General features: G+C 44.2%; 2 protein-coding genes across 2 annotated transcripts in view; both read right to left on the bottom strand.

Moving 5' to 3' along the window:
* Positions 1-24,603, bottom strand: part of LOC309545446 (lysozyme g-like) — a 326,231-nt gene that overhangs the window by 85,383 nt on the left and 216,245 nt on the right. The gene's annotated exons all lie outside the window — the stretch shown is intronic.
* Positions 21,608-24,603, bottom strand: part of LOC309545448 (lysozyme g-like) — a 44,967-nt gene continuing 41,971 nt past the window's right edge. Inside the window, exons 4-5 of the mRNA XM_082244651.1 lie at positions 22,528-22,666; positions 21,608-21,804 (exon numbers count right to left, since the gene is read on the bottom strand). Of these exons, the coding sequence (XP_082100777.1) occupies positions 21,671-21,804; positions 22,528-22,666 (273 nt within the window). The 3' untranslated portion in view covers positions 21,608-21,670. The remainder of the gene's footprint in view (positions 21,805-22,527; positions 22,667-24,603) is intronic.

Raw genomic sequence — 24,603 nt, 5'->3', positions numbered from 1 at the left:
CAGTGGGACAGAGTGGGGTAGGGAGTTCAAAAGGATGGGAGAAGCTCTGGAGAAATTCTGAAGGCGAGCATGGGAGTAGGTGACAAGGAAGCTAGAGAGCAGGAGGTCTTGGGAGAACTGAAGAGAGCGGATTGGTTGATATTTTGAGATCAGGTTAGTAATGTAGCTGGGGGAAGAGTTGTGGATGGCGTTACAAACTATTGTTAGCACTTTGAATTTTATTTTTTGAGTAAGAGAAAGCCAGTGGAGGGATTGTCAGAGAGGGGTGGAGGACCCTGAATGGTTGGTAAGGTGGATGAGTCTTGCAGCAGCATTCATTATGGACTGAAGGGGGGATAGTCTATGTAAAGGTAATCCAATTAGGAGGGAGTGAATTAGAAGCTTGGTGGTGTCGTTCGTTAAAAGGGGCATATTCTAGAAATATTGCGGAGGTTAAGGCAGCATGATTTGAACAGGCATTGGATGTGGGCCTGATAGGACTGTTCAGAGTCCAGGGTTACCCCTAGCACCCTGGCATGTGTGGAAGGACTGATAGTTGTGCCACTGATCTTGACAGAGAATTCAGGGGAAGGAGCATGTGGAGGAGGAAATATTATGAGTTTTAGATAGTTTTAGTTTTTTTAGTTTTAGATAGATTCAGTTTGAGGAAGTTGTGCGACATTCAGGCTGATATGTCTGTTAGTAAATCAGTAATGCATGAGGAGACTGATGGGGTGAGCTGAGGGGTAGAGAGATAGATTTGGGTGTCATCAGCAAAGAAATGGTAATGGAAGCCATGGGAGGCTATCAGCTGACCCAGAGAGGAGGTGAAGATTGAGAATAGTAGAGGTCCAAGGACAGAATCTTGGGGGAACCCCAACGGTAAGAGGAGTTGGAGAGGAGTAAGTGGAGTTAAAAGTGACACTGTAGGTGCGGTGAGATAGGTAAGATTAGAACCAACAGAGAGCGCAGCCACGGAGACCAAGCGAATGGAGTCTCTTGTATCAAAAACAGAGGAGAGGTACAAGAGTAAGCGTACAGAATAGTGACCATTGCTTTTCGCTGTTAGTAAGTCGTTTGTGAGTTTTAGGAGAGAAGTTTCTGTGTGGAGTGGTGCCTGCAAAATCCAGACTGAAAGGGATCAAGAAGGTTATTCTCAATTAGGTGATTGCTCAGTCAGTTGTAGTGACTACTGAGGTGGCCTTCTTTGGTATGGAAGTGACAAGTGCATGTTTTAGAGGGTTGGGGAAGATGCCAGTGGAGAGGGAGGGGTTGAAGATATGATTTCGAGAGTGTAGGATAGGGCCAGAGGGTGACTGTATTTTTACCTATGTAGTATTTGTGAAGGAACAGGGTCCAGGGGGCAGGAAGTTAGGTGGGCTTTAGAAAAAAGTTAAGTGACTTCCTCTATAGTAGCTGGGTTAAACAAGGGAAGTATTGATTGTGCAGGAGGACAAGGGCTGTAAGGTGAAGAGTTTTTAAACTAGGATTGAGGGAGGAGGGTGAATTAGATTATAATGGGGCAGACAGGTCAGACAGGGGTCAGCCCCTAGGAGAGTTATGGCAGAGGATAAGAAGGTTCCCATGTTACAACCAATTGGAAATGGTTCTATTTGTTCCAAAATTAAAAACATGCAAAATAAGTGTGCAAAATGGGACAATGATTTAAACTGTTTGTTCACCAATGCCAGAAGTCTGCCAAGCAAAATAGGTGAGTTGAAAGCTCTGGTGCACGAGGAGAACTATGACTTAATTGGTATTGGTGAATCTTGGCTTCATTCTTCACATGACTGGGCTATTCATATTCCTGGCTATGATCTATTTCGGAAAGACAGGGTAAAACAGAGGGGTGGTGGTGTTTGTCTCTATGTGAGAAGTGATCTCAAAGTGAATGTGAAAGATGACCTAGTTGATGGAGAGTGTGCTGAATCTGAAGCAGTATGGGTTGAAATGTACATGGGTGTACGTAAAATAAAGATTATCATTGGAGTTTGTTATAGACCTCCCAGTATTAATGAGGAGGTGGAGGCTCCTGGCACAGATAGAAAGGGCTGCAAGGGCTGGGACAGTGTTATTAATGGGGGATTTTAACTACCCAGACATTGACTGGAGTAATGGCACTGCTGGAAGGGCGAAAATTTATAAACCTTTTACAAGACAATTTTTTGGTGCAGTTTACTGAGGCCCCCACTAGAAATGATGCTCTGTTGGACCAGGTAATCTCAAACCATGCAGAGCTTATTAACAATGTTCATATAAAAGAACATCTGGGTAGCAGTGACCATAACATGATTTCATTTAATGTTAGCTGTAAGCAAAAGACGCATACAGGAAACAAAAAAAACACTTAACTTTAAGAGAGCAAATTTTCCAAGGATGAGGACTGCTCTCCAGGATTTAGACTGGGAGGGAATATTGGCATCGATGAGCACAGAACAAAAATGGGAATTTTTCAAAAAGACTTTATGCAAACTCACTGCAAAGTATATTCCCATGGGTAATAAGTTTAAAAGGCTAAAAATAAAACCTATGTGTAGTGATGGACGAACATCGGGCGGGGCGATGTTCGCGAACCGCAAGTTCGTGGTAGATCCCATTCACTTTAATGGCAGGCAAACATTAAAAACCTCCAGGTCATATTTGGAGCCACAAAATACTAGCTGTGCACACATAGTCCCACAACATGGACACTGACATACCATAAGTATTGCTATTGGAAAAGTTGCCATACATTTTTTTTTTTTCAGCCAAAAATATATATATATTTTTTTTCTAAATCAGCCAGAACTGACAGCAGCCGGTAAATACATGTCAAATACATATAGGGTCCATTCACACGTCTGTAAAATGGGTCCACATCCATTCCACAATTTAGCTGAACATTTACAGACCCATTGCTTTTCAATTCCAGTCTGAAAAATTAGGCATTCACAGGATAAAGAAGTAAGTGTCGGCCAGTACAGGCACCAAAATTTAGCCAACATGTGTTCACCTGACAGCAAAGAACTTTGTATTCTGTGGCTGGAGGTACATTAGGCATACACAGGATACAGAAGTAAGTGTCAGCCAGTACAGGCCCCAAAAATTAGCCCACAGCCGTGCACCTGACAGCAAAGAACTTTGTATTTTGTAGCTGGAGGTACATTAGGCATTCACAGGATACAAAAGTAAGTGTCGCCCATTCCAGGCCCCAAAAATGATCCCACAGGCGTTCACCTGACAGCAAAAAACTTTGTATTCAGTGGCTGGAGGTACATTAGGCATTCACAAGATACAGAAGTGTCAGCCAGTACAGGCCCCAAAAATTAGCCCACAGGCCTGCACCTGACAGCAAAGAACTTTGTATTCGGTGGCTGGAGGTACATTAGGCATTCACGGGATACAGAAGTAAGTGTCGGCCAGTACAGGCCCCAAAAATTAGCCCACAGGGTTTTACCTGACAGCAAAGAACTTGGTTTTATGTGTCTGGAGGTACATTAGGCATACACAGGATACAAAAAGTAAGTGTCGGCCAGTACAGGCCCCAACAATTAGCCCCCAGGCGCCCAGCCCCCAAGAACTTGGTTTTCTGTGTCTGGAGGTGCATTAGGCATACACAGGATACAGAAGTAAGTGTCGTCCAGTACAGGCCCCAAAAATTAGCCAGTAAGCGTTCACCTGACAGCAAAGAACTTGGTTTTCTGTGGCTGGAGGTACATTAGGCATTCATAGGATAAATAAGTGTCGGCCATTACAGGCCCCAAAAATGAGGCATTCAACGGACATAAAAGGCCTTTTATGCCACTGTATTTACCTAAGACAGGGACCATGAATTGTTATGGGTGGTGGCAGATATTTGTGGCCTGTCATGAGGAATTGGAATCAAACATGGTCTACTGGTCACATGTGTTGAATTCCTCCAAGATCCATGCCGCATTCATTTTTATAAATGTGAGGTAGTCAACACTGTCGTGAGCTAGGCGAGTGAGCTTATTGGTCACGATCCCCCCTGCTGCGCTGAACGTCCTTTCAGACAGGATACTGGATGAGGGGCAAGCCAACAGTTCCATTGCAAATTCTGCAAGCTCTGGCCAGAGGTCAAGCCTGCCCACCCAGTAGTCCAGGGGTTCATCACTTCTCAGAGCATCCACATCGGCCGTTAACCCAATGTAGTCGGACACCTGTGGGTCTGTTGGTGCAGGTGCAGGTGTTCCCTGATGCTGGATCCGGAGGACAGCTGTGGATGGGTCGGCTGAAAGAATGATCTCATATCAGAAGTGACCAACACATCTTCAAACCGCCCTCTTCTTGCAGGCCCGGTTGGATTGCTACCCGCAACTGTTTCTCTGTGAGTGGAAATTCCTCTGCCAGTGCACGCAAAAGCAGAATGCAGCATTTCCTGAAGCAAGGCCTGGAAGTGCTGCATTCTGACAGCCCTCTGTGATGGTGTTAACATTTCCACCATTTTTTGTTTATACCGGGGGTCTAAGTACATTGCTACCCAGTACAGGTCCTTTCCCTTTATGCTTTTTATATGGGGGTCCCTCTTAAACCACTGGAGCATGAAGGCCCCCATTTGCACTAAACTGGAAGTGGTGTAGTGGCCTGGCTCCTGCTCATCATCCAGGATAATGTCGTCCTCGTTCTCCTCCCCCCATCCACGGATAACACCAGGGATCCCAGAAAGGTTTAAAGCATGCTCTTCTTGCTCCTCCTCCTCCGTCCCGGCACCATCCTCCTCTGACTTCTCTTCAGACTCCTGTTGTTGACTTGTCTCATATGGAGTAGCCCCCCCTGGGAATTCATCCAGCATTGCGACTTCCTCATCTTCCTGCTCCTGCTCCTCGATGGCTTGATCAATGACACAACGCAATGCATGCTCCAGAAAGAAGGCGTAAGGTATGATGTCACTGATGGCGCCCTGGAAGTTTGGTGATCTCATCAAATGGCCGCAGAAGTCTCCATGCGTCACGCATGAGCAGCCACTGGCGCGGTGAAAAAAACCCAAGCTCCCCAGAACCTGAGTTCGTACAGGTAGTTGTTAACTGCACGTTTCTGCTGGAGCAGCCTATCAAGCATATACAAGGTTGAGTTCCATCGCGTCGGGCAGTCACAAATAAGACGCCTGACGTGCAGGTTGTGTCACCGCTGAATGTCAGCAAGGCGAGCCATGGCTTTGTAAGATCTTCTGAAATGGCCCGAGATTTTCCTGGCCTGCCACAATACATCCTGGATCCCAGGGTATTTGACAACGAATCGCTGCACGACCAAGTTCAGGACGTGTGACATGCATGGCAAGTGTGTAATTTTGCCCTGTTTCAGCGCGCCCAGCAGATTGCCACCGTTGTCGCACACCACTTTACCAACTGTCAAATTGAGCGGTGTCAGCTACTGATCTGCCTGTGAACGTAAAGCTAAAAAGAGTACAGGACCAGTGTGGTTCTTGGCTTCCAGGCAAAACAGACGCAGCACAGCATGGCAATGTCTCAACTGGCATGTTAAATAGGTTCTGGAGATCTTGGGCGGCGCAGCGGAAGAGTTGGTAGCAGTGGAAAAGGAGGAGTCAGCCGAGGAGGAGAGATAGGATGGAGGAGGAGAAGAAGAGGCAGGCCTGCATGCAATCCATGGCGGCAAAACCAAATCTACACAGGTGCCACTGGTTACATGCTTGACGGCCGTCAGAAGGTTCACCCAGTGGGCAGTAAAAGTTATATACCTTCCCTGCCCGTGTTTGCTAGACCACATGTCTGTGGTCAAATGTATCTTGGCACCGACACTGTGTGCCAGAGATACACTCACTTGCCGCTAAACATGGCCATATAGCTCTGGGATGCCCTTCTGCAAGGAATATTTCCTTCCTGGGACCTTCCATTGTGGTGTTCCAATGGCCAGAAATTTTCTAAAGGCCTCCAAGTCCACCAGTTTATTTGGCAGTAGTTGGCGGGCTATCAGTTCAGACAAGCCAGCGGTCAACCGTTGGGCAAGAGGGTTATCCGGAGTCATTTTTTTTTACGCTCCAACATTTGTGCCATGAAAGCCTGCCTTTTTCCAGAAAAACTTGAGGATGATAGAAGGTGGAGTGGAGGAGAATTGTGTGGAGAGAGGAGAAGGAGGAGTGGCTGGATGGTGAGAGCCTGGAGTGTGGCTTTGCGGGTTCCGACGGCGTTGCTCCCACTCGGCTCGGTGATGGGAGCCCAGGTGCCTTCTTAAGGCGGTCGTCCCTAGGTGAGTGTTGGGCTTACCGCGACTTATGCGTTGACTGCAAAGGCTGCAGATGTCAACACTATTGTCAGCAGCGGACAGGTTAAAAAAAGCCCACACTGCGGAGCCATGTGCCGGCGTCCCTGGAGTGCCAGATGTGACCGTACATGGTTGATGGCTCGCTCCTGATACATTAGCAGTCTGGTTTATCCCTCCTGTGCAATGTAAGTTTGGCCTGCTTCTCCTCCCTATCTGCTGATCCATCTCTCCCTCTGAACTCCCCTCCTCTTCCTCTCTTGTTGGCACCCACGTGACGTCCATAGACACGTCATCATCGACGTCACCTTCCCCACCACTAACATTTGACATCTCGGAGTAGGCAGCAACAGCGGGACAAACCTCCTTGGGCTGATCTGGGTACTGTCGTCAGACTGCTGAGTGGCGGCTGTTGCCACCTCCTCTTCCTGATCCGATGGCAACAATGGCTGCGCATCGCAAATGTCTTGTGATGGATCAGAAAATAATTCCTCTGACTCAAACTGAGGGTATATGGTGGTGGTGTTAGTGTCTTTGCGGGTGCACACAGCAGAGAGTGAAGAGGGTGCAGATAGAGAGGATGAGGAGGGTGCAGAAGAGGAAGGCTGAGTGAGACACTCAACCAAGTCTGGTGCGTCCTTTGACGTAATCGAACGCACCTTCTGCAACTTCCCACTTTGGCTCCGGCCTGGTGCTCCTGCCCTACCACCCCTGCGTAAGTGTCTTCCTCTGCCTGTCATTTTTTAGATGACCCTGTGACAAAAGTCTCTAGAGAAGCGCAGTATATGTGGAAGAAGGTATATAACACCCCACTTCAATCTGTCGTTTTGGGGGCCACTTGTTTATCACACCATTAATGAAAAATATTTTCTAGTAACTTTTGTCACTGTGTATAGCAGAGTTAACGCAGCGAAAGAGGCAAACTTTCTGCAGTACCCAAATACACTATTATGAAAAAATAAATAAAATATGGGTATAGTTGCGCTAAAAAACTTAAAAAGTAAGCGATTGAACGCGCAATAAAATAATTAACAAAGCAGCTACACTCAAATCATACACTGAGCATATGTATATAACAAAAAAGAAATAAAATATGTAGCGCTAAAACATTATGAACAAAGTCCATAAATAAAGTCCATTTCCACCAGTGATATTGCACGGCACCAATTTGCAGTAAAGTGAAAGGAATCCACCACCAAAAGGAGTGTTCAAAACACGCTTACCAGATAGTTATGTATATTGGGCCTTGAACTATCATAGAACTGCAAGACACTCGGTGACGAATTGGACCGGACCTCTTCACAAAGATGAATCCCAGAATTGATATCTTGACAGTATACCTTAAGGGAGCCACTCAAAAGAAGGAAATAAAACCCCTCATAGTGCAGTAATTTCCATAAACTTTATTGGATGTAAAGCAGGGGCCCCTGAAGACGTCAGTCATATGTGACGAAACGCCGCGTCGGGCCGCCCTTGCTGGACGCCTACATGCAATAGAGGACATTGGCTACTACCTTGCTAACCGATTTGGAACCACGCAGGTCGGCGTGTGATTCGCACACTATATCCTTCTCAAATATGAGTGCTATATATCGTTGCTTTACATCCAATAAAGTTTATGGAAATTACTGCACTATGAGGGGTTTTATTTCCTTCTTTTGAGTGGCTCCCTTAAGGTATACTGTCAAGGTATCAATTCTGGGATTCATCTTTGTGAAGAGGTCCGGTCCAATTCGTCACCGAGTTTATCGCAGTTCTATGATAGTTCAAGGCCCAATATACATAACTATCTGGTAAGCGTGTTTTGAACACTACTTTTGGTGGTGGATTCCTTTCACTTTACTGAAAATTGGTGCCGTGCAATATCACTGGTGGAAATGGACTTTATTTATGGACTTTGTTCATAATGTTTTAGCGCTACATACACTATTATGAAAGTTTAACACCCCGCTTCAATCTGTCGTTTTGGGGGGCCACTGGTTTATCACACCAGTTATGAAAAATACTTTCTAGTAACTTTTGTCACTGTGTCTAGCAGAGTTAACACAGTGAAAGAGGCAAAATTTCTGCAGTACCCAAATACGCTATTATGAAAGTATAACACCCCGCTTCAATCTGTTGTTTTGGGGGGCCACTGGTTTATCACACCAGTTATGAAAAATATTTTCTAGTAACTTTTGTCACTGTGTCTAGCAGAGTTAACGCAGTGAAAGAGGCAAAATTTCTGCAGTACCCAAATACGCTATTATGAAAGTATAACACCCCGCTTCAATCTGTCATTTTGGGGGGCCACTGGTTTATCACACCAGTTATGAAAAATATTTTCTAGTAACTTCTGTCACTGTGTCTAGCAGAGTTAACGCAGCGAAAGAGGCAAAATTTCTGCAGTACCCAAATACACTATTAAGAAAGTATAACATCCCGCTTCAATCTGTCGTTTTGGGGGACCACTGGTTTATCACACCAGTTATGAAAAATATTTTCTAGTAGCTTTCCTCACTGTGTCTAGCAGAGTTAACGCAGCAAAAGAGGCAAAATTTCTGCAGTACCCAAATACACTATAATACGCTTTCTATAGTAGAAAGTATATTATAAGTGTATTACACCCCTATATAGTGCACTGCACACCAAAGAATAGTACACCTATACCAAATACCAGTCCTTAAAATAACTTTTGTGGACCTATTACTGAGCGATCTGTGTCACTGACAATCTGTCCCTGCTCCACACAGCAAACCTCTCTCTACACTGACAAAAAGCAGAATATAGATAGTACACCTATACCAAATACCAGTCCTTAAAATAACTTTTGTGGACCTATAACCGAGCAATCTGTGTCACTTACAATCTGTCCCTGCTCCACACAGCAAACCTCTCCCTACACTGACAAAAAGCAGAATGTAAAATGGCAGCCAGATCAGGTCTATTTATAAGGTAGGGGGTATGTCCATATGCTGAAATGTCTCAATTGGCTGTCCTGTACCCCCTGATGGATGTGTCATGGGTCAAAGTTCTTCACAATGTAAAAGAATATGGCCGCCGCGAACATCGCCATATGTTCGCATGATCGACGGACGATCGGCGCATGATCTTTGTTACAAAGAATATAACAGAATATGTAAAAAGGAAATCAGGGACGCAAAAATTCTAAATGAACAACAGATTGCAAAAGATAGTAAGACAACCCCCAAAAAATTCTTCAAATATATTAACAGTAAAAAGGTTAGGTTTGAGCATGTAGGCCTTTTACAAAATAATCAGGAGTAGCTGACTGGGGACAAAGAGAAGGCAAATTTATTAAATGCTTTCTTCAGCTCTGTATATACAAAGGAGCATGGGGGAGCTCATGACCATAATGAGGATGGTATTGACACAGCCCCAAATGATCCACAATGGCTCAAAAGTGATATGGTCCAGAAATATTTAGACAGAATAAGGGTGGATAAAGCATCTGGACCAGATGGCATCCACCCACGCATCCTAAAACAATTGAGCGCTGTAATTTCTAAGCCTTTGTTTCTAATTTTTAGGGACTCATTAAGGACTGGAATAGTACCACTGGATTGGCGTGGCCAATGTGGTGCCTATATTTAAAAAGGGATCAAAGTCTTTGCCAAGTAACTATAGACCTGTTAGGTAAACTTCTATAGTCAAGAAGATATTGGAGAGTTTAATAAAAGACCACATAGACGAGTTCTTGCTGGAAAAAAAGATTTTAAGCAACAGACAGCATGGATTCATGAAAGACAGAAGTTGTCAAACAAACCTGATTTCTTTTTATGAAGAGGTAAGTAAAACCTTGGACAGAGGGGTGGCTGTGGACGTAGTATACTTAGATTTTGCAAAAGCGTTTGACACATTTCCCCACACATGGCTAATGCGTAAGGTAAATTCTACTGGCTTGGAAAGATTGGTTTGAAATTGGATAGAAAATTGGCTAAAAGATAGAATTCAGAGAGTAGTGGTTAATGATTCTTACTCTGAATGGTCTAAAGTTATTAGTGGTGTACCCCAAGGTTCAGTGATGGGACCCTTACTTTTTAATATCTTTATAAATGATATAGGGTCTGGGATTGAAAGTAGCATTTCAGTCTTTGCAGATGACACCAAGCTTTGCAGTGGAATAACTTCTTTACAGGATGTCTCCAACTTACAAGCTTACCTCAATGCACTGTTTCATTGGGCAACTATGTGGCAAATTAGGTTTAATGTTGATAAATGTAAAGTGATGCACATGGGGGCTAAGAACATCATACATTCTAGGTGTAGTAGAACTGGGGGAATCAATAGTGGAGAAGGATCTGGGTGTTCTGGTAGATCATAAGCTTAATAATAATAGCATGAATGCCAAGCTGCTGTTTCCAAAGCAAGCAAAGTCCTTTCTTGTATTAACAGAGGCATGGACTCTAGAGAGAGAGATATAATTTTGCCCCTGTACAGATCATTAGTAAGACTTCATCTGGAATATGCAGTTTAGTTTTGGGCACCAGTTCTCAAAAAGGATATCGGGGAACTGGCGAAAGTGCAGAGAAGGGCAACCAAACTGATAAGAGGCATGGAGGACCTCAGTTATGAGAAAATATTAGAGGAACTGAATTTATTCTCTCTTGAGAAGAGGAGATTAGGGGGGATATGATCAACATGTATAAATACATAAGGGGTCCATATAGTGAAATTGGTGTTGAGTTGTTCACTTTAAGGTCAACACAGAGGACAAGGGGGCACTCTTTACGTCTAGAGGAAAACAGATTTCGTCTCCCAACACAGATAGGTTTCTTCACCGTAAAAGCTGTGAAAATGTGGATAGACTCCCTCCAAAGGTGGTTCTGGCTAGCTCACTAGATTGCTTTAAAAAAGGCCAGGATTCTTTCTTAGGTGTACATAATATAAATGGGTACTAAAATTTTTTTTTTTTTAGGTAAAATTGATCTAGGGAATATCCGATTGCCTCTCGGGGGATCAGGAAGGATTTTTTTTCCACTGCTGTAGCAAATTGGATCATGCTTTGCTGGGGTTTTTTTTTTCACCTTCCTCTAGATCAACTGCAGGTATAGGATTGTGTATATGGGATTGTATGGTTAGGTTTTCAATACAGTTTTTTTTTTGGTTGAACCAAATGGACTTTTTTGGTGTCTTTTTTCAACCTGACTAACTATGTAACTATATATATCTGTAGAGAAGAGACCTCATCAGCAATTGTATCAACCTTATTTTTGAAGTGATTGGCAATCTCCTGTGTTTACAACAGCAGACCACTGTTCTCTCTTCACGGGGAGTGATCACGGGTGCCCGGCGGCAATCGTGGCCGCCGACTCTGTGGATCGGCTTCCCTGCTGGCCTCCCCCAGGATCACTCCCGCATACCGCTGTACAGGTGCGGCGATTCACGGCATAATGCCACTGTATAACTGCTGATCAGCAAGTGGTTAAATTGCACTAGTCCCTGCTGTCAGTGCCATTTGGTCTATTGTGTTTCTGAAATACCTGAGTATCTGTTCCTGTATTGCTTATCCATTGCCGACATGATCCTGCTCTTGACTCTGCTTGAACTCTGCCTGCACTGACCCCTGGCTTGCCTCTGGACTTCGCTTGTGCCTCATCCCTCTGCTTGTCTGCCTTAACATTACCAATCTTGACCTGATCCCTGACTTCTCTCCTGCCTGCCACCTGATCTATTTGCTAGTTGTAGACCCAGACTGTCTGACCCTGTTCTTTGTCTGATTCATACTTGCACATGCTGTCCCTGCTCTTTCCTGGCTCCAGCCCTGCCGCCAGCATGTCCAGTCCTGTGGTCCCTGTGTTGCACACCAGCACCAGCCAGCGAGAGACTTACCAGGCACTCGTGCCACCTTGTGCTCTGGCGTTCCCTGTTACTTTACTAGGGACTTCTGAGCCAGGGCTGTAGGAGAGACTTTCCTCAACGCTTCAGGCTCCACTATCAGGTACATTACAAGAGGCTTTAACAGATTTGGGGAGGAAGAGGACTCTGCCCCTATGCCCAGGTCGTACCTGACCGAGGCCCTAAGCCTGATGTTTCTGCCTGCTGTTGTCTGACCCTGGCCTGGTAATCGACAATGCCTCTGCCTGCTGCCTGTACTGACCCTGGCCTGTTTTTGGACCATGTTCATTTCTGCTGCCTGTACTGACCCTGGCCCATTAATGGATCATGTTCCTGCCTGCTGCCTGGACAATTCCTTTGGCTGTTATTGACCTCATTTCTGCCTGCTGCCTTGACCAATGGTTTGCCTGTTTGCTGACATTGTCTCTGCCTGGCACCACCAGTACTGACCCATTTACAAGTCCCACTGGCTGTGTTCCTGCGAAATACCAGTCTCACTCATTCTCTAAGAACAACTGCACTACTAAAACCAAAAGTGATCTTTTGTTTACCCTTTGTTTAGCCTCCTGTGCTTCCTGGCCAGTGAACATATCATTTCTGCTATGGGGGCAGCCACGTACCAGTAGGTTAGGCCTGCTTGGCTTTTAGGAATGGGAACTGCTGTGGGTGAAGGTACACTATGCTATATTCACTGACCACTCTTACAGAGGTGACCATTGCAGTACATTATTTTCTATACAGTGTTGGTTGATTTTGTGTTACACAGGTTGCGTTGTTGGGTACATAATCAATCCAGACATTGAAAAGATCTTACACATGTGATATTCCCATACTCAGGAGGAGTAGCAGAATGTATTTTGAGGTTTACATCTTGGTATGTCAGAAAATAGTCAAAGACTATCTGCAGTGCTTGCTTATATCCTAGTGCAATATATAGGTGCAATGTATATAATATATATATATATAAATGATTAATTTATGGATATATAAATAAATGTATAGTTAAAAAATCAGTGTAATCAGAAGTACATAAATAATATAAGAATAATATATAAATAACTTATAGTGGTGGCAAATATTGTTATAAATGACAAATGGTGCAAATTATTGTGCAAAAATTATAGTCCAACAATGTGACAGGAAAAACAGTCCTTTTCAGGATCTAGAAGTGCAGAAGTGCAGGTGCTTTAGTGCTCAATATTCCAACAGTTTGTGACTTTGGTTGCGTGGGTTCCTTTTTCCAGTGAAGTGTGGTAAAAGTGAATCACTTGCCAGAGGTAGTGGGTGTTATTTGCTGTATGGCACTAAGCCCAGACTCGCTTGTAGGCCTTCCAGGCCAGTAGTAAAGGGTTGTGTATGTGAAAAAATGTGCGCAGGATCTGTGAAGTAAAGCTGCAACCTTAGAACCAAATGGGGATAGTGAATGTTGTAAATAAATCAGGTGCGCTAAATTCACGAGTGTCACAAATCAGGAGCGGATATGATACTACAATAAGCATCTACCACATTCCTGTGCTGTGTGCCTGGATTGATGTGCAATCAAGTGTGTATATGATGACCTCATATACTCATGTGTATAAACATAAGTAAACCGTGATAAAAAATTTGTGGTGAAATCAATGTCACTCAAATATAAATCTAATTGAAACACAAAGGTGTACAGTGTAGTAATTCTCAACATAAAGCGTCTCTTAAACGGTCATAACCACCACTGCATCGTGTGTGTAAAACGTTGAATTAAAGGGGGGAAAAGTGCATATAGTCCCAACTATTTTCACACAAGTCGGTAGTGAGATCCACACAGCAGATTCTCTTGGACTTGTCAGGTGCAAATAGGTTCCACCACCTTATTGGGGACTAGCCCCTTACCAGAAGGAAGAAGGTCAAGGGCGAAGTGTCAGCTCGGCAGTGTAGTAGAAATGCAGGAGAGTGGATGAATCACTCAAGTGGGAGGTTCAGCCTCTTACCAGAACAAACTGTAATGGGGCTCGTATCTCACGTGTATCGTGGTACCTCTCTCTATCCTGGTCTTCCACACTCTGGGCGATGTCTCTCTGCTTATCACGGGTCAAGATTTCTCCTCTGCGGCCTCTAGCAGCAATGTCTGGACATTGCTGGAAGAGGCAGCAGAGGAGAAATCTTGACTCGTGATAAGCAGAGAGACATCGCCCAGAGTGTGGAAGACCAGGATAGAGAGAGGTACCACGATACACGTGAGATACGAGCCCCATTACAGTTTGTTCTGGTAAGAGGCTGAACCTCCCACTTGAGTGATTCATCCACTCTCCTGCATTTCTACTACACTGCTGAGCTGACACTTCGCCCTTGACCTTCTTCCTTCTGGTAAGGGGCTAGTCCCCAATAAGGTGGTGGAACCTATTTGCACCTGACAAGTCCAAGAGAATCTGCTGTGTGGATCTCACTACCGACTTGTGTGAAAATAGTTGGGACTAAATGCACTTTTCCCCCCTTTATTTCAACGTTTTACACACACGATGCAGTGGTGGTTATGACCGTTTAAGAGACACTTTATGTTGAGAATTACTACACTGTACACCTTTGTGTTTCAATTTGATTTATATTTGAGTGACATTGATTTCACCACAAATTTTTTATCACGGTTTACTCATGTTTATACACATGAGTATATGAGGTCATCATATACACACTTGATTGCACATCAATCCAGGCACACAGCACAGGAATGTGGTAGATGCTTATTGTAGTATCATATCCGCTCCTGATTTGTGACACTCGTGAATTTAGCGCACCTGATTTATTTACAACAGTAGTAAAGGGTTCCCTGTGTTTCTCCTAGTGGGGGTGCAGGCTGGATTCCTCCTCACCTGGTTCCACTCCTCTGGGTTTAGGGGCCAGGGTTATTCAAAAAATAAATGCTCCAAATAGTGTAGAACGTTTTAAGATTTTATTTCCCACATGGGGTAAGCATCCAAAGAAAAACGGCTCCAAAAACACAAACAACCGCTGACATGCAGAGTGGCGAGCGGAGTGTTGCGGCTTGCGTTCCACTGCGCGGTTGCGTCTCGCCGTGCGTTCCAAGAGCTGACGCGTTTCGTCACTTCCTGTTATCAAAGGTAGCCATATATATATATATATATATAAATAAAGGTATATATTGCACTAGAATATTAGCAAGCGCTGCAGATAGTCTTTGACTATTTTCTGACAAACACTCCTACATTCCTACAGCTGCTGCTATTGGCACATATTATAATTTTTGTGGAATAATTTTTGAGCACAGTAATATACCTAGGCACGGGGTGATACACTCTAGTTTAGTGTCATCTTTTTTTCTTAATTCTTGGTATGCCCATGCTGTGTGTTAGAAATATCATATAGGAGGAGGGGGGAGGGAGCCTAATCATGGCGCTCGTGGTGAGCTCCGGCTAGGTGCTCGGGAGGATCCCATCCATGCCTGTTAGCAATTAGTGGCGTTCCCCTTCAAACCACATTGTCTAGCCCATTAAGCTGCAGAAAGCAGGTCCCACTGCACAGCCGAGAGAATGAGAAGCCGCCCTTAAACCGTGGGAAAACGCACAAACCTGTGAAGAGAAGTGGGTTTGAGTGGTGTGGAGGGCAGGCGGTGATTGGGTCTCGGTTTTGGTGGTGGCACACGGTGAGGACCGGGAAGCTCTTGGTGGTGCTAGTCAGCGCATGATGAGAGCAAGGCCGAAAACAGCTGAAGAAAGCCGACCAAGAATAATGGCGCCCTAACCGCACAAAGGGACGGTAACAAGGGAAACAAGCCACATAAGCACACAGAGCTCATTGAGCTGGGAATGAAAAATCTCTCTCTAGCAGAGCCCTGAATGAAAAGGAAAACGCAGTCACACACTGTACAACATAACCAGCCTCTCAACTTCACCAAACAACGAACGAGCACCCCGTGAACTTCATTGAACAGGAGGGGTGAGTCTGCTTTTTGTTTAATCTTTATGGCACAGGATTTTAATAAGTTGGAGAAGGGATCACTTAGCCTGCTGGCTTGCTTTACCTATTAGATACAGGCAGACATATTACGTCACAAATAAGGTGGCAAGAGTGGATTGTTGGATGTGGTACAGATCTGATAAAAGTACAAAGTAAAGGGGAGAAAGTGTGTTGGCTGGAGAAGAGGGAGACAAATTGGTGAACCAGTGCTCTACATAAAAAAGAGTCGGAATAAAAGGAAAAAGATAAGAAAGATTAACAAAATGAAAGGGAAATCTGCTAAAGCAAGTGCCAGCCCAGGAATTGAAAAAAAAGAGGCACAGGAGGGGGAGCAGCAATAAGCAGGCATCTGAAAAGCCACAAGGAATCTGGGGCAAAACTGGGGCAGGAGAGAGTAAAAGTAACCAGAACAGGTCATCGGTGGGGACTATTGTCCACAGCCAGTCAAGATCAGACCCAGAGATGGAAAGCGACATTGAAATTGGAGATATGGAGGAGCAAAGATCAAAATCTCATCTCCCTACAAAGCTAGAAATGGCAGACATGTTTGCAAAATTATTAAATTCTTTAAAAACGAACATGGCAACATTGCACCGAGACCTGGGTCAGATATTAACAAGAGTAGAAGACATTGAAAGGAGATTGGACGCTCACTCACAAGTAGTAAAGGAATTGAAAAATGAAATAAAACAACTTCAAAAGGGAACAGAGGAGCATGGCGTATAAACTGGAAGATCAAGAAAATCAGAAAAGAAGAAAGAACTTGAGAATCCTTGGCCTACCAGAAGCAAAGCAAAAAGAAGATCTAACAGAAAAAAAATTTAAAAAATATTTAACACATTGCTAGGAAGAATGAGAGAGGAACCATTGAAACTAGACAGGGTACATAGGATTAGAAGATCACAAGAGATGCCAATGGAATATCCAAGAGATAATATAGTGAGGTTTCACTATTACGAAGAGAACGCACAAATATGGACATGTCTGAAGAAGAGGCCAGCATAAAATTTTGAGAGCACAAATCTTCAGATCGTTGCGGACTTATCTCATGAGACAATAATGAGAAGGAGGCATCTTGAACCCCTACTGGAAGAAATGCTCAAACAAAATATTTACTATAACTGGAGCTTTCCTGCTTGCCTGGTGGAAGAGGTGGTGGTGGGGGGGCGGGAAGTTGGTGGGCTCGGGGAAGCTCTTACTTTGTCGGATACTCGGATACTCAGGGAACCAATGTATATCCATGTACTACCTGTGGCCCTGGTTGGAGGTATCAATTTTGGCCTAAGGGGTTGCCCCTCATCCCCAATTCTTGACATACTGTATAACGTAAGGGGGTTAAATACACCAGTAAAAAGACACAATATACTCAAAGAAATCAAAGGATATTCTGCAAATATAATATTTTTACAATGACTGCAACAGTGTACTTTTTTTCCGCCACCTGTAAGAGTGATTGAGCAGGGGGATGGGCTGGCAGTCGGCAAAGATGGGCATAGGAGAGGAGAGCTCTGCCAACCGTTGGCACTTCCAGCTTGATATCAGCGACCTGGAGCAGCTTTCACCCTCCCTTCTGGGTCCTCGAGTCTCCTTCACACTCCAGCGGCAAGATGGGCAAACGAAAACTCAGCGGCAGTCCTCGCAAGCTGAAGGAATTCTTCATGTTGGCGAGCAAGCCTCGCTCCCAAGATGGCGCCATGGCCTCCAGTCACCAGTGCCTGTGAGTCTTCCAAAGTCAGAGATAGTAGAAGCGGGAGAAAGGGTCAGTTATATAAAAAACAAGATGAGTGACTCTGCCACGGCACACAATGAACTAGTGGATGCGCACGAGAGAGGAGGGACTTCAGGCTATTAAAAATAAGCTGGCAGACCAGGGAAAACATTGTAGATTGTGCCCAAGTCACAACACCTTCCAGATAAAGTACCATGGGACATTATAGCCCGAATACACTTTTTTCATGTCAAAGATGAATTAATGCGATTCGCATGGCAACATTCCCAACTGCTGGATCACTACGCAGGAATCTCGATCTATGCTGATCTATCCTAATATATTATGGATGTAGGTATCGCTTACTAAAATACTCCAAAGCAACAAGCTCACTTACTCATGGGGGTTTCCTACTAAACTAATTGTCACAAAAGATAATCGCACTTATGCCATCACATCTGTGGAGGACAGGCTAAAACTGGCCAAAAAGTGGGGCCTGTTGCTCACTGACGAAGACTGCATGATATCTAAGCCATCCCCAGGGCGAATTTCTCATGAGTGGAGACAAGTTGATGCCACCTTAGACTGTTCTGCTCTTGTAAGTCTTGATCCAGAAGGTTTTGGTGATGATTTTCTATTTTAACTGGTTTGTGCTGCAAAACTGTTCACACGTTGAGGTTATCCTCCAAATTTTTTTAAGTTTATTGTGTTATTTTACCTTTCACTTTTTTGTTCTTTTTTCTTTCCCACCTAAACAATATTCTGAAGTTTTCTGTGAATTGTGCCTGAAATTTGCTTCCCATCATCATGTTCCAGAAACCAGAAACCTTTCAATGCTTCTTCACGGCATGTTCTCTGCTGCCACCTACAGGTCCAATTTTTACTTACACCTTCAATTGAAATATACCTTGTCCCAGCTTAGCACTTTCCTTTCCCTTTACCATGGTGCTTAAAATAGTGCCAATAAACGTCCATGGACTCAATAGCCCCTTCAAAAGGAGCTATGTGACAGAAAATAGGGAAATTAAAGGGCAATTTGTTACGTGTTCAACTTTATGTGTACTGATAAAAATGTACCCCATGTATATACTGTAGGGTAACCAGACGTCCCTGGTTTCTGGGGACAGTTCCCGGACTGAGTCCCCGGTTTTGTCCCTGGATTGGATTTGAATGGATTTGAGGGCCCCAGGCAATATCAAAGACAGGCAGTACAGTTGTGAATTACACCCCCCCCCCCCCCCCCGCTGCGACACTCCTACTAGCTTAGGGGGGTGTATTTTTTCCATTATCTGTGCCCCTTTCTGATGATCATGTGCTGGTCAGAGTGGAGGAACTATTTCGGGCGCATGCCCATTCCGCTCCCGCTTGCATGTTCTTCTGCCTTGGCTCAAGTCCAGGCCAGCTGCCTGCATGCCTATCTCCTTGCCTTCCTTGGCGGAGTGATCTTCCCCTGCTCAGCTCTGCTCCCCACCCAGTAGTAGCCGGGACCCAGAGAGTAAGACTTGAGAAACTGTGAGGTGGGCGGCGACAGTGACAGGCAGAGAGAGGCAGCTGAGCTCAGTTGACAGTGTCCAGCAGCAGGAACAGAGGGGAAGCAGGTCCCATCGTGGGGCTGCCAGTGCCTTCAAGGCTTCAACACAGGTGTGCTTTGGGGGTGTCTGAATAGACGTCATTGCACTCTATCTTAGCTCTGGCTGGCAATGCACTGTCACAGTGTGTCACATATGTAGCACTGTCCCCTTGGGAGCTGCTGAATGTGGATTCCCCTGGGTTACCCATAGCAACAGTCTGTAAAACCTATCACTTTAAGACTTGGCTCAGACAATGAACAGTCCAGGGGATATGTTTTTTGTGTTTTAGTTAAGAACTTGGATGGGAGAAGGGATGAGTGGGATACCCCAACTTGAACTATGCACAATTTCTGAGGACACTAACTGTAATGAGTGCAGCAAGGCCGCTGCTTCACCTTGCCACTGAAGTGAAGTAGAAAATAGGTTCCTGACTGAATTTCTCTTCAGGGTCCTGATTTGGCACCCCCTTTCTCACTTCCCGTGCAAGCTAGCCCCTTGTCCACTGACTCTCCACTGGAGTGGTCCCCTTCCTGGGCAGTCCCCTGGCAAGCTTCCTGGTACTCACATACACTGTTTTTCCCTGGGTTGTTCTGCCTGAAGCTCCACTTATCAGTATCTGGACCTCCTGGCTCAGCATCACACACTTGGTTCACTAGGTCGACTGCCTGTGACCACCTTCCTTGCTGACAGGAGGAGAGACAAATCGTCACCCTCCTCCTGGGACCTGGCTTCCCACCCAAAGACGCCCTGTCACATGTGCCCCTGGCTTTTATGACCTATCCCAGGATGCACCACTCTTGTGCCCTCCCACTGGGACAGCCACAAAGGCCTGTGTGTCACTGGCTGGGTTTCCTCCACTATCCAACAGGCTCCCCTATTGGATACAGTGGGTACACTGCCTCAGACAAAGTAAATCACACATGGACACATGTAACAGGAAAAACTACTGATCAGGCTCCCCTGATAAGCAAATGGAGCAAAACAATGCCTTTACCTAGCACCTACCTAGGAGTGTGCTACACATAACTTATTACCAAATCAGCACCCATGTTATGTGACACGCTGTGACAGAGTCAGCCAGAGCCATGATAGAGTCCCTGCTGCCTGTGTGTTATCATAATGCTGATGATCCTAACCAGTTGCCGACTGCCCCATAGCAGATTTACTACTACAGGTGCTATGGTCAGTTTGGAATAGGAAAGTAGGGGACTGGCAGGATCACCAGGTATTTCACACAAAATGAAGAAAAGCATACAAAAAACAGACTTTCATACAAGTACATGATAACACAGACACATAAGAGGAATGTGAAATGTTGGGGTAGCATACACTTTCAATTTTGGATACCATTAATATGATTATGAAAGGAAAGATAGCATTAACATTATGATGGAAAGAAGGAGAAGCTTAATCAATTGTGCACAGGAAAACAACTGTAAACAATAAGACAGAAAATATCTGTGGAGCATAAAATTTGAATCCTGAATTGATGTTTTTTTTTATTGGAGTTTGGGTTGGTTGGTGACTTCCTAATCTCTCCGTTGAATGATCAGAAATTGTGTGTGGAGATTAGCCCAAAGACTTGCTGCTAGTAGATGGTGTTCATAAGTGTTCAGCATGTAGCTGAGAAGCTTGCCAGCTGCTCACTGCACAGGTTTGAATGATGATGATCCTGGAATGCTTCTCACAGCCTGCCATTGCCATCAGCTACTATTTCACAATGTAGAGTAAATGGTTACCAAGCAGTTAAACATTTAGAAGTGGTTCACTATTGCTTCTTGAGTGTGTACCATTTTCTCATTATGTAATTAGCATTTGAGAGGCTTTCAGACTCCTTTCTAAATGCTTACTAGCGGCTTAAAAAGTGCCAAAAATACACTGTAGTAATTCTGTGAAATGCGTGGTAGAACAAAGAGTCATTGAGTATCCAGTCTTATGCTGCCCGTACACACAGCTATATGTAGCCACTGGCTGTTGATGGCATAGTAACCTGCCATCCATAGCATTGATTGTTTTAGGACTTTGAAAGAAACTGTTGGTAGTATGTTGCCTTGACCTGTTCACTCATTTCTGTGATTGACAGCTAGTTAAATTTATCTGGAAACTGGCCTGTGTGTATGATTAGCATTTTTATTGTAGTTGGTCACATTGGAACACAGATTACCATATTCTACAACTATGTCACTCAATACATATATGGAAGTAAAAGTATGCATACTGAGCTTTTCTATAATCTCATGAATTATTTACATATCTCTTTACTCTGTGTATTCTCATATTGAGAATGTTCTTACTGTATTTTTACATGTAATTATATTTTTAATAAAGAAAAGTATAACATAATGTATTTTTGCTAGTTTGTTTATGTATTGTGGGGTATTTATGTTAGATGCTAACAGCATGGACTTTAGAATCCACATCTTTTGTAAAACTTTGCCCGTGCAACTACATCATTTGAGTAGTCCTTCCCAGTTGTGCGACTGTCAATTGTATCAAAACTGTTGACGTTCCCTGGACCAGCATTGTATGCTGCAATAGCACCTGCAAAAAAAAAAGTTATATTGTAAAAAAATGTCCAATACAGTTTAAAAAGGGCAATATCATGTGCCTACAAAAGGCAAATAGGCTGTGCACTTTGCGAGGGAAATTACACTTTACTAGAGAATGTTCCCCAATGCTTAGTGAATGTGACGAAAATTCCCTTTGCAAAGAATACCCAATCACGTGCAAGGAAAAAAAAATAGAACAAAAACAAATACAGCTTTTTTTGCTTGCATATGATTGGATGATACAAGTCATTAATTTTTAATTCACCAAGCCCTTACAACGTGAAGTCTATTTGCCTTCAGTATCTCAATCCTATTCTCTCTTTCCTTCTTTTCCACTGCCGATAGAACCTCAGTATAAGCCCTGCCTTGCTCAGAGCTTTCACAGGACTGAGGGCTGAAAGGGGCCTTTTTTTTAATTTTTATTTCTGATGGCTTTAATGGTGATTCAAAGGAGGGGGCATTCAAATTAACCTGTTGCTAACAGGTTCACTTCAAAGCATACCTTTACTTTTTTTATTTTACAAAACAAGATATGCCTCTGCTAGAGGTTAGTGACTTGACAATTAGGAAAGAGCTTTCATAAAGCACTGACAACCCTCACATTTAACGTGACATGTTCTTTTTAAAATATCTAATCATTTTATGCATTCAGTTTGCTGGATATTTGAGCATTTGCATCTCCAGGAATTACACATTTGTTCATGTGGATGATTACCTTTCATAACCTGGTTTGTTGACCAGCTAGGAAACTTTTGCTTGATTGCTTCAGACATGGAACGCAGTATTTGTGTGGCTTGTAAAATATGGTCTTCACTGTCCCATGCTCCTTGCGGAGAATGCCATCTTTTGTCGATCTGGTGTTAAAATCATATGATTCGTTATTTGAGCTTTAAAAAGTACATACATTTATTATTACCACATTGAGAAGAAACGCTGTATGCTGTATTGTTACATTAAAGTCTACATAAAGTGGTATTAAACCCACAAATCTTTAGGTGTGGTTGCTGTATTAGTTTTCTTTTTTGAGAAAATTTTGTTTATTGATTTTTTTCTTTTAGACACAAATACAAAAACAAGCACAACAGCCTGACAACAGGTCACGCTGTACAACAACTTAAGGCCCCGTTCACACTGGGGCGATCCGACTTCCCCAGGCGACCTCCGAGGTCGCGGTGCGAGCAGCGCGCCGCGACCTCGGAGCGGCCGCCATGGACTTCATAACATTGAAGTCTATGACGGTCGCTCCGGGTCACCCCAAAGAAGCTCCGGACCCTTTTTCTAAGTCGGAGTGACTTGTGTCGCTCCTATTAGAACGGGTCCGCAGCTTCCCTAAGAAAGGCGACCTACGGCGACCTGTGAGGCGACCAGGTCGCCTCACAGGTCGCCCCAGTGTGAACGGGGACTTAAAGACAGGGCTTCCTGCATAACTCCCAGACTTGATATGAGTGTAATGTTTAACAAGTTCCATTATATATATATTCATGTGATATAAGACTAAGCAGGTGATATGTATTAGCTCCCCACATCTACAATAGGCCACATTCTCGTCAAGTGGTACCATAGACTCCCCACTACTCAAATACATCATCACCCCCATATAAGTGAGCATACAATTTTCCCCATCCCACATTCAAATAACCTTACTCAGGACAATGCCATCTGCTAGATCTTGAATGAGCCGGTCAATCAGACACCGTGGATGTGCTGTTTATCCAACAATCCTGGACTTTAATAAATTTGGTAGGTATTTATGTGTAGGTCGCCTTATAAAAAGGATGGGCTTTGTTAATAATAGGCCTTACATGCCAGAACCACTGGTGGGGTGGATTTTTTTCCATGAAAGCACGGTTAATTTCCTGGCATAAGTAGCAGCGTGAAAAGGGTACGTGTTATAGGTCTATGAATATGGGCATCCACGAGACCAAAAAGACACACCTCCACCACAGGCTGCATAACAATTACTGGAACATCTACAATGCAGTCAACCTTGAATTTGGAATTCAATCCCCAGGAGACGATCTTAATATCCATTGACATGACTGTAATTTCCAAAATGACCACAAGATGGGGGCCTAGTATTGGAGCTGAAATCTAGAGCCATACAGAGCCACCAATTGCACTGACACTAACACCAAAAAAAAGTCCATCCCCCCACCACCTGAAAGGCCAGTCCGACAAAGCAGGCAAATCCCCAGTGGACAAGATGTTCTTGGCATGAAGAAACCATTCCAGCTTAGGGACTAATTCCTGGGTGAGAAGGAAGTTAAGCCAGAGTGCCTAGCCAGTCAGAGGCCTCCGACGGGACTTTGAAAAACTTCACCAACCCCCGGAATTCCACTTGCAGCTTGCTGGGGTATAACATGCCATAAGTAAGCCCTTTTTCACTAAGCCGCTTTCTCACCTCCACAAAGAAGCATCTATGCCTCTGAAGTTGCGGGGAACAATCAGGGAAAAAATGCAGGGTGGTGTTTTCAAAGCGAAATTCAGGTTGCTTCCTGGCCTCAGCTAGGATTAGGTCATGGTTACAGTAGTTCAGGAAACGGACCAGGAATGGCCTAGAAGGTGATCCCTGCGGTCTTGGGGCCTGTCGGGACCCTATGGGCACGTTTCACTATATAGACCTGTGTTAGCAGAACTTCTTTAAAAATGCCTCAGCAAAGCTAGCTAGGGTGTCTATTCTGCCCATCTGTGTTGTTTTACTGGCTTTTATGGCCGCAAGAATGGCAGATGTGCGTAGCTGCCTATCTTCCATGGCAGATGTACGTATAGGCCTATCTGCCGCCAGGTCCAT

This window comes from Pelophylax lessonae, assembly GCF_965119305.1.
Source record: "Pelophylax lessonae genome assembly, chromosome: 2".
NCBI classification, from domain to species: Eukaryota; Metazoa; Chordata; class Amphibia; order Anura; family Ranidae; genus Pelophylax; species Pelophylax lessonae.
The sequence above is the reverse complement of the archived record's forward strand: the minus strand, read 5'-3'. Positions and strand labels throughout refer to the sequence as shown.